The sequence below is a fragment of the Vulpes lagopus genome, chromosome 7 (genome assembly GCF_018345385.1).
Source record: "Vulpes lagopus strain Blue_001 chromosome 7, ASM1834538v1, whole genome shotgun sequence".
Classification (NCBI taxonomy): Eukaryota; Metazoa; Chordata; class Mammalia; order Carnivora; family Canidae; genus Vulpes; species Vulpes lagopus.
This window is the reverse complement of record NC_054830.1, coordinates 24,960,039-24,969,872: the sequence shown is the minus strand read 5'-3', so window position 1 is coordinate 24,969,872 and position 9,834 is coordinate 24,960,039. Positions and strand designations below refer to the sequence as shown.

The following is a 9,834-nucleotide window of genomic DNA, read 5'->3' as shown; positions in this document are numbered from 1 at the left end:
CATATGCTTAAGGCCAAAGGCGGGTCTCTCAGTCTCTGGTCCTGAAGATGTCAGTCTTCAGACCTTTTCTTTCTTGTGTCCTGTGTACTCCTTTAGAAAAGTTGGAACACTCTGAACTCTGTAGCATGTTTTCAGAGGCTGCCAGTTGCCGGGTTGGGCAGTGAGCTGTGGGTGGGTATGGAAACTGGAAAGGGAAAAGGAGTGTTGCTCTGTCTTCCCTGATCACTCAGTCATATGGTGATGTGAATTAAACCCAAGGAGAAATGCTCTCCTCTCCCCAGTGTCCTACTTAAGTTTTTCCCTTGGTCATATATCCTAAGTACTGTTCCTTTTCCTAAGTCCAATCCTGGAACAAAGAAGAAAGGCAAATAGCCACTAAATACATGGGAACATGGTTCACGTTCATGTCAGTATTAACCAGAAAAGCCAATTAAGATTGCAGTAGAGGGGTGCCTGGCTGGCTCAGTTGGTGGAGTGTGTGACTCTTGATCTCAGGGTTGTGAGTTCAACCTCCTTGTTGGGTGTGGAGCCTACTTAAAAATATCTATATCTATCTATCTATCTATCTATCTATCTATCTAAAGATTGCAGTAGATATTGAGCAGTTTGGCAATTTTAAATATGTATAAGCCAGCAATTCTGATTCCAGGAATATATTTTAAGAAAAGAGCTGAGTGGATACATCAAGATAAATGTGTGAGGATATTTTTAAATCACTGATTATGAGAGAAGTCCCTCAGCAGATGATTGGTTAATAGATTGCAAAGCATATTTAGGCTGAAATGTCATGTAGATGAAGGAACTTAAGGGGCAGTCAGTCTCATGATTTACATGGTGTTTCATCAACACTGTGTGGTCCTGGCCTTGTCTCAGCCCCTGGCACCGCTGATATTCATGTCCAAACCCCTCAGATCTCCTGCTGTGGGAGTTGGGAATGACATAGAGAAGAAGACCAAGAGTGTCAGGGAGGTTGTTAGAGGCCTGCAAAGGAGCAAAACATTGAACAAACAGCTCCCCCAGAGGGGGCAACATGAGAGGTCTATTCAGAGAGGGTGGTTCCAACTTTCTGTAGATCCTGGTTCTTCTGGGTGACCAAAGAAGTTGTGCTGCTTGTCCTCACTGTGTCTGGCTGAATTCCTGAATATCCTGGCAGTAAGATGAAAAACAAAACATTTCTGTCCCATGGTGCACAAGGACAGGACATCTCAGCACCTGGGTCTTGTAGTAGACACTGTTGTTTGGTGAACCCAGGAACGATACTCACTTTCTCTGGAACATTGCATTTTTCTTTGGACAACCATTGTTTTCCACCTTCAACCTCTGAGATTCAAGTGAAGCTGGCTCTGCTCCCTGGTTCCAAAGTGGTCTCATCAGAACCAGTCCCCAGGACTTCTGCTAGCTTTACTGAGAAGTCTTCTTTCCCCATGGGAGCAGCAGGCAAAACTGGGTCCATCTCACCTCCTCAGAGAGTTTAAGAACAAGGTAAGGGCAGGGTGTGTGGAGTCATGAGGGAAAGTATAAGAACCCAGTGTTAGCAGCCACTGAACTGTTACCACACTTAGGCCTGACCAGCAAGGAGAAGGAGGGGATTCTGGACCCTAGAAGGAGATAGTCGTGTAGAGGACATCTTGTTGGACAGACAGAGATGAGAATCTCCAAGGTTGGAAACAAGAAGACCAAGATGCAGTTGAGTGGGCAGTTTCACACAGCTGGAGCCAGGTAGTGGAGGCAGAGTGGGAAGAGATAATGTGGGAGGAGGGGAGGCCGGGATGGATTTGATTATAAGTGGCCATTGAATAAATGCCACCGCAGAGGATTTTTAATCAGAAGTCAGTGACTTGATTTACTTTTCTGGAGATCACTCTTGATTCAAGCGGAGAAATGCATCATATATTAGGACAAAAGAGGAAGGAGGAAATACAGCTGTTGCGGGGGAAGAGGTGGTAGCACAGATGAGGAGGGGGGCCAAGGACAGTGAAGTGGTGGGACCAGGTGCACAGATACAAGTCAAAGTGGGAAGGGGCTTGTGGTAAAGTCATATGACCTTGGCTACTCCACTTTCTGAGCCCCAGCTTCCTACCCATTTCACAATGGTAAGGTTGACAAGTGTTAGTGGTTAAGAGTATTGTTTTCGTCAGATCTGGATTTGAACTTCAGTAGGTACCAGCTGGGTGACCTTATGCAAGTTGGTTAATGATAAAAATGTACCATTTATTGAGCACTTGCTATGTGCTAACTAGTAGAATCCTTCCCAAACTAGTTTGTTATTCCAGTTTACAGGGAGCAGGAACAGTAACGTGGAGAGGGCAAGTCATTCGTTTGAGGTCTCAGCGAGGATTTTACTAACCACCACATTACCCTAACTTTTCTGTTAGGGTCATCCTCCCTGTGCAATTGGGAGGATTCAAGAAGAGGCCTGGCTAATAGTAGATGTTGATTAAAATATTATTAGAACCATTGTCATTATATTCTTTGTGTTTTCCCGAATTTTTGCTGGCAGCAGGCATCACTTGGATAAATGTCAGGTGAGGGGGGCAAAACTCGCAGCTGCTGGCCTCTCAGTGGAAACTCGGGGTGTGGCCATGGGGGTGGGAGCGGACTGCAGGGCGGGGCGGGGCCAGGCCGCTGGAGTCGGGTTGGGGGCGGGGCCCGGGGAGAAGGGGCAGGGCGCGGGCCGGCGGCGCATGCTCCGTGGTGCGGCCCGCTCCGCGGCGGCCGCGGGCGCCACCGCCCACTTGGAGCTGGCCAGAGGCAGGCAGCCGGGGTGCGGAGTCAGGGTAGGGCTGGGCGAGCGCACGGCCATGGCCCCGTGGCTGCAGCTCTGCTCCGTCTTCTTCACGGTCAACGCCTGCCTCAACGGTTCGCAGCTGGCCGTGGCCGCGGGCGGCTCCAGCAGAGCGCGGGGCGCCGACACCTGCGGCTGGAGGGTAAGGAGGAACTTCTCGCCATCCCCCAGAGCGTGGCGGGCGCGGTGCGCACAGGTGCTCGCGGGCACCCGAGCCGGTGCCGACTTGCTGCCCTGCGCCGAGTCAGCGGCGGGGCTGGGATCCCCGCTGCCCTCGCCCTTCTTCCCTCCCTCCCGGGGCGCGCGTCCGACGCCCCCGCCTGGATGAAAGGGGCCGCCCGCCCCCCGGCTTTGTGTTGTTAATGAGGCGCGGCCCCTGGCCGGGGTCTGGCTCGCAGAGGGCGGGCGGGAGAAGGGCGCCCCACCCTTTGTTCCCGGACGCGTACCCCCTTCACCCCGGGGCTGGGATGCTCGGAACTGTCGGGCCTGGGGGCGCTTTGGAGCTGGAGTCTGGGGGGGGGCCGGGTTCTTCCCCGACCTCGGGTCCAAAACTCTGTAGAGGCCCGGGACTGCCAGAGAGGGGACCTGGAGCGCTGGGGAGGGATGCGCCCCCTCTCGTGGCCGCATTGTTCCTTCTAGGCTGGGCCGGCTTACCCCACTTTCACCCCACCTCCGACTCCTGCCTTGCTGGAAAACTTTGCTCCCCGTTCAGCGCTTCGTCTAGGGAACGGTCTCACGGATGACCTACACCCCCTCTCCCCGGCCCCAGCTTGACTTGCGGATATTTTTCTAGGCCAAAGGAAGGCATGAGTTTGTCGCCTCGGCCAGGTGCCCCAGAGGAGACTGGAGAGGTGCACAGATGTAGTTTTCTTGCTGTAACGGAGCACTTCGACGCTGTCCGGGTGGTGGGGAGTTGGGCAGGGAGCGATGTGCGCGGGGATGCTGCTGTCCCCGGTCCCCACCGGTTCCCACCAGGGTTCCTGGGCTTGGAACCCGCACTACATCTGTCTGCCTCACGTCTCCTACCCAAGTCAGGGCAGCCAGGCATCAGGTTACTCAAGCTCCTTAGACTTGTGGAGAGGATGTGGGCTTTGCACTCAGGAAGCCACGGACATGACCTTGGCTCTTCTGGACTCTGGTTTCTTCACCTGGAAAATGGGAATTAAAGGGGACTTCCTAATTATCCCAGTACTGTTGCGCTGAGAGATGGGTCATTTGCTTAGAACAACTCTGACACACCTGGGATGTTCTGCATGGCCTCAGTGCAGTCAAGGCCTAGGACCTAGTACTCTCTTAGAGTCTCAGGCTAGTGCTTCCCGCTACCTTGTCCCACATTCAGAGAAGCACAGTGCAGAAGACCAGGTATGAGTCAGGCAGCTGGGATGTCTTCAAACTTGATAGCCGTACACACCCTCCCACCAACCCCATAGTGCATATAACCTTCCTGTTTGAGTAAAACATCATATTTTCTTACTTTGTCTTATTTAGTTAAATAACTATTAATTTTTAAGATAGCAAGTTTCCCCCAATTTTTAGATCAAGAAGTTTTCATTAAGGCTATCTCATATTGACTTATTAATCCTGCTAAACTTTCTGGATCTAAATGGATATTTCAGCTTTTGAGTAACTGTGAGAGCATTACATGCATTTCATTCTGAGTTTTCATCTGACAGCATAGGTGGGTCAGTCCAAATTGCTATTTTTCTGCAGTTGTCTAGGTGGCTTCATGCATCTGTGTACAAAGCTTTTGAAGTTTTAATGGTTTGGGTATAATAGTGACCCAAAGGAGCCAAGGTGGTGGTTTTATTCTCTATGCCTGTGGGAATGTGTTCATTTCCTCTAACTGCACCCCTGTCCCAAATTAATGGTGGCCTGTGCCCCAGGATCCTCACACTGAGGCTGACCTTTCTCCCACCACAACTCCTAATTGGGGGTGACCTTCTAAACAGCTTTTACTTTGGTCCCACTAATTCTCTCCTTGGGTCATTTTCATCCCTTCTTGAATGAGTATGGAAGCCCCCTCCCAGATTCCACATTCTTCTCAACCCAATACATGACTCCTCCTTTCCTGGACTTGCCTTTTGGTGCATATGATGGAGCCACCAGCTCTCTTCAACCCCTCCTGCCCATCTGCCTTGCATACCCACCTTTCCAGCCTGCTCCCTAACTTTTGGGCCCTTTGTGCTGTTGAGGCCTGTTTTCTCTGCTCCTAGGATGCCTTTTCCTCCCCCTGAGCACCTTCTGCTTGTCCTAAGCCTCAGCTTGGGTGATACCACCTTCCAGGAAGCCCTCCCTGAATGTCATTCTCTTTGCCTTCTCAACCAGGTCCTTGCACTTAGTTCTCACCAGACTGCATTGTCAATATTTGTTCACATCTGTGTCTAGGACAGGTTTCTTTAGCCAGGCACTTAACCTCGTCTTGGTGGGCTCTGAGCCTGGAACCCTGTAATTCTTGGCTGAGCCCAATTAGACCCTGCAGCCTTCCTCCTAAATCCTATATTAAGTGATGATTTTTAGGAAGTGGGTGGAGAGATGAGATCACTGAGTTCCAGTGTCCTCTACACAGCAGGCTTTTGCACATGCTGTTCTGTCTTCATTCCTTCTCTTTACACCTCAGCCTCCCTTCTCTGCTCCAGCAGCACTTCTTGCAGGAAGCCTTCCCTGCTCCCATCTCCCTACATATGTTCTTCCAAAAGTTCTGTCAGAGGACTGGCCAGTGACCAGATGATGGGTATTCAGCTCATAGATGTTGGTCTGTGTTCTAAGGTTGCTTACAGTCTAGTTGGGGCCATGCAGGCATAAAAAGAAGGGTCAATATGTGTGCATCAAACAGGAGACAGCTTCCTGTGGGTCTAAGGTCACATGGAACCTGACAGGAGGACAACAGGGTGCAGGATCTGGGTGCTGCAGAGGAACTGAGCCAATAACCCCCTTGATCTCCAGGGAGCGTTCCAGAAACTCTTGCCCTTGCAGCAGTGTGTATTTTCCCAGGACTCGCAAGGTGACTGCAGCCAGCTAACCTTCAGCAGCATTTCTAACACACCCTTTGGGGAGGCTCTCTTAGGAGCTGGCCTGGTTTAAGTGGTCAGATTTCACAACCTTCCTATTATTAGTGGGGCAATTAAGGGGCTGATACCATCTTGAACACAGCTCAGTGTTTTAGAAATGAGTTGTGGGCACACTTCCTCAACTACTTAAAAAAAAAAAAAATCTCTTAGGGCCCTTGCCAGGTAAACTTGCTCTTGGAGTAATAAATACAATTTTCCCAAAGCAGTAACAATTTCTTTTTGTTTTGTTTTGTTTTGTTTTGTTTTTTTTAGCAGTAACAATTTCTAAAACCAGTCCTCACACTGGGTCTTAACTTTTGCTTCTTGATGGTGGAATGGTTTTATGTTGGGTAACTTTATATCAATCGGTTCTGCTGAGGCTTTTTTTTTTTCCCCCTCTTGCCTTGCTAGTTGCTTGAAAAACATCGATGGAACAAAGAATTAGGCATCGGCTCCCACAGGTTTTTATTTAGTGACAGTTTCCTGCAGAGGGAACAAAAATGCCTTCCTATCTAAATGGGGTACATCTTCTTTAGTCTTTTATCTCTGAAACAAATGTCTGCCCTGCAAAAAGCCTGCTCCTCCAGGAATTCAGGAAGCCAGAATGCTGGCATCATCTTTACAATGAAGTGCAAGTTTCCCATTTAAGGCAAATACTTCATCTCAAAAGGTAGGAAGGAATAGGGTGGTACTTGGAAAAGAAGAAGTTCCAGCTGGTTAAAATTTAGGTCCTGATAAAAGTCCAATCCAAGAACTCTCCTTGGCTGTGGGCCCAGGCATGTTTATTTGATTCTGAATTGGATGCGTTTTCATTCACTTGCAGCTCATGGCTCCCTAGCCTGCATCTGGTCTGCCTGTCTTGTGGCCATGTCTTCCATGTTATACATGCTCTTGTGTCTCTTATAGAATTCTTGGTTAAAAAATGACTCAGCCCTGGTTGACACATTTTTCAGAGAGACATTTTTATAAGAACTGCGATGCTTTCCTGCAGCCTGTTTTGCCATGTTAATTGGGAATCCTCTTGGCCAGGGTCCATCTCTCTTGAACAGCCCTCCCTTCTCTCCCCTCCCCCATCCATCCCACCGAACCTCCCCCCCCCCCCCAGCCCCTGCAGTGCCTGGGGCATTGTGCTAGTTGTATTAACAAGGGGATACAGCTGGGTGAATGAGACCGGCAAGTAAGTACCGGCTGTGGACCCTTTCCCCTTTCCCGCTGAACACAATTTCTCAAAGTCTAGGGGCTTCCAGTATCAGGATTGCCTTGGGAGCTTGTTAAAATGCAGATTCAAGGCTAATACGACCAGAATGGGAGTGCGATGGGGGTTCAGGAATTGGCATTTTAACAAATCCCTCTGATGCTCTCTCAATGATGTGAACCATTGCTTTAGGAGACAGGACTTCCCCAGGCCAGAGAAGTGGGGAGAAGCCACATTCTAAACATTTAAAATCAGAGTTTGACTTTAAATTATTTTCCTGGACTTACAGAGGAAGTGGAGACTTTGTCAGAGCCCTGACCAGTGAAAGGGGTCAGGCTGGCTGAGGGGATCCCGGAGAGCCAGTTGGGCAGGGCATCCTGGTTTGGGTGGATGCCTTTAGCCTGGGGTTGAAGAGGAGGCCGGGAGTGAAGGCAACCCTGACGCTTCCATGGGTTCCTCCCCAGAACAGCTGGGCTTGTCTGGAAAACAGTCTCAGGAAAGAGGAGAGTAGCATCCAAATCATATTCTCTGCAGTTCAAACCTTACAGAGTCCCTACAAAGGAAAGAACTGCTAATGCTTTTGTAAGTCTTCATTTTAAGTTATTTTTCATGCTTCATTTGGCCTAAAATGTGTGTGTGTGTGTTTAAGCTTTTAGACCCTCTTTTCCCCTCATCGGTCCCGGAGCTTTTCACATACCATGCCCAGCAGATGTCTGCTGCTGCTGGGGCCACCCCATCAGCAATTAATTGTATCTTTTCATTTCTCATTGCCCCTTGTGTCTGCCTCTGATAGATGGGCTTTTAGGCTTCTGAAAGCTTGCACCGCCCCCCCCCCCCATTTGTAAGAGTATAGGCTGAGGGAGGGGGCTCCAGTATCCCTAGAAGCTTGACAGGTTGGGGTGAGGGGCAGTACCCTTGGAGGAGACTTTTCTCCTGCATTTTACCCTGGCAGTGGAGACCCTGTCTGTTTCACATCTACCCCAAATTTGGAGGTCTCCTGTCCTCAGCAAGCTTTGGGGGCCTGTCTGTGCTGGGGCCAGAGGCCCCAACTCCCAGCAGCCTGACTTGCTCGTCCGGTGGGAGGCAATGTCCTTCTGGGCAGTGTTTGTCTTGGCTGCTGGGACATTCTGAATGGTCCTGACACACGATTAGGTGACTGATGGCCCCACAACACATTGTCTCCTCCAGGGCCCGGGGCCTTTGAAGCTCTTCCCTGTGGGAAGTAAAGAGACTATTTGCTCTATTAAAATGCCTTGGAATTTCCTCTGTTTAACCACAGGCCACTTCCTCTCTGCCACTCTAAACCCGGCAGGGCCACTGGCTGATTGAAAAGACACAAGCCCAGGAATGAGCACATCCTATTGAAACAGATAGTCTTACTACAGATTAAAAGCTGAGACAAATCTCTAAGAAACCAAATCTAAGGGGAAATCCTAGAGGTGGCTCCTTATCTTGCTCAAAATTTCGCTTGTTGATGTAATTCACACTTAAAGCGCCAGTGCATCATAGGGTACTTTTTTTTTTTTTTTAAAGACAGGAAATCTACATTGTAATAAAATTAGTGTGTTATATTTACATGTGGCAAGTTAAAGTCGTACAATAAGTGGATTTCTCACTGTGTGAGTTGGAAAGTCTTTATTATCTGGGAAGAGCATGGTGTCTGTTCATAGAAAACCATACCATGCTTATGCTCTATTTGCAGACTCTCTGCTGGTGCTGGTTTCATGTGCTCAGAAGTCCCAAGTAATGAGTTGTAGCCTAAATAATGCCAAGAGTATCTCTGGGGAGGCTGTTCCTAACCGTTTCCCAAGCAGTATCTTGGGAAAGTTTAATAACACCAGGCGTGAAACTAAAAATTACCTAAGTAACTAACACCAAACATTTAAGCCCTGTCCGTACCGTGTTTTTGTGATGGGACCTAAAAAAGGAATGACTACCTGGTTTCTAATGGAGACTATTATTTTAACATTTACAACTCCATTGTTCAAAGCATCTGTGATAAAAACGGCTTCCCTTTTCTTTGGTTCCTTGTTTGGAAATGTTGGGGGAAGGTGGATGTAGCTAATTAAGGCTACAACATTTAAAGGGGGGACTTAATAGGTACCAGCTGTCCTCAACAAATCACTGAGTGGATGACAAAATAAAGATGTGATGTGAACACACATGTAATTCTCTTCTAAAACGGAAGTTGGCCTATAAATTGTCTGATTTAATGGCATGAATGGAAACTACCTCCATTAAAAAAAAACTGCGCTTTTAAGAAGCATTTGTTTCTAGTGCTAAAATGTCTTATTTGCATAAGGCTGGTACTTTAAAGAGTTGAAAGGGCAGTAGATGGCAAGTATTATTGGAAATTTAATAAATTATAATTTTATTGTATGTTCCTCATTCCAAACCTGAACATTAATCATGAGGCTTTTTCATTAAAATTACTACATTGTAGGGAAGCTTGCTTGAATGTATCAGAAATGTCCTATAAAACTGAAGCAGCAACTTTGAAAGGGAATGGAAATTGATAGCATTTATTAAGTGTTCCAATGGATATTTAGATTTTACACATTAAATGAATGCTTTAGATGAATCCTTCTGAAATCGTAGGGGATTAGACTTTAGATATAACCTTTTTATATTTGAAAAGTACTTTATTTCCTTAAAAACTAGGAGTTTTTCCAAGTGTTCTGTTTTGTCAGTTTTGTAGAATGACCCCCCCCCCCACTACCTTCAACCCAGCCCCCATTGAATGGTAACCCTTTAGAAAATGCTGGCTATGGCCCCAGACTTCTGGTCTGAGATGGGGATAGAGGGAG

General features: G+C 48.0%; 1 protein-coding gene across 2 annotated transcripts in view; it reads left to right on the top strand.

The window, feature by feature from the left end:
* The first annotated feature begins 2,751 nt into the window (after positions 1–2,751).
* IL17RD (interleukin 17 receptor D) overlaps positions 2,752–9,834 on the top strand; it is a 67,331-nt gene continuing 60,248 nt past the window's right edge. For both annotated transcript variants that reach the window (XM_041764057.1, XM_041764056.1), the window contains exon 1: positions 2,752–2,927. In XM_041764057.1, coding sequence (XP_041619991.1) covers positions 2,802–2,927 — 126 coding nt within the window. In that variant the 5' untranslated portion in view covers positions 2,752–2,801. The remainder of the gene's footprint in view (positions 2,928–9,834) is intronic.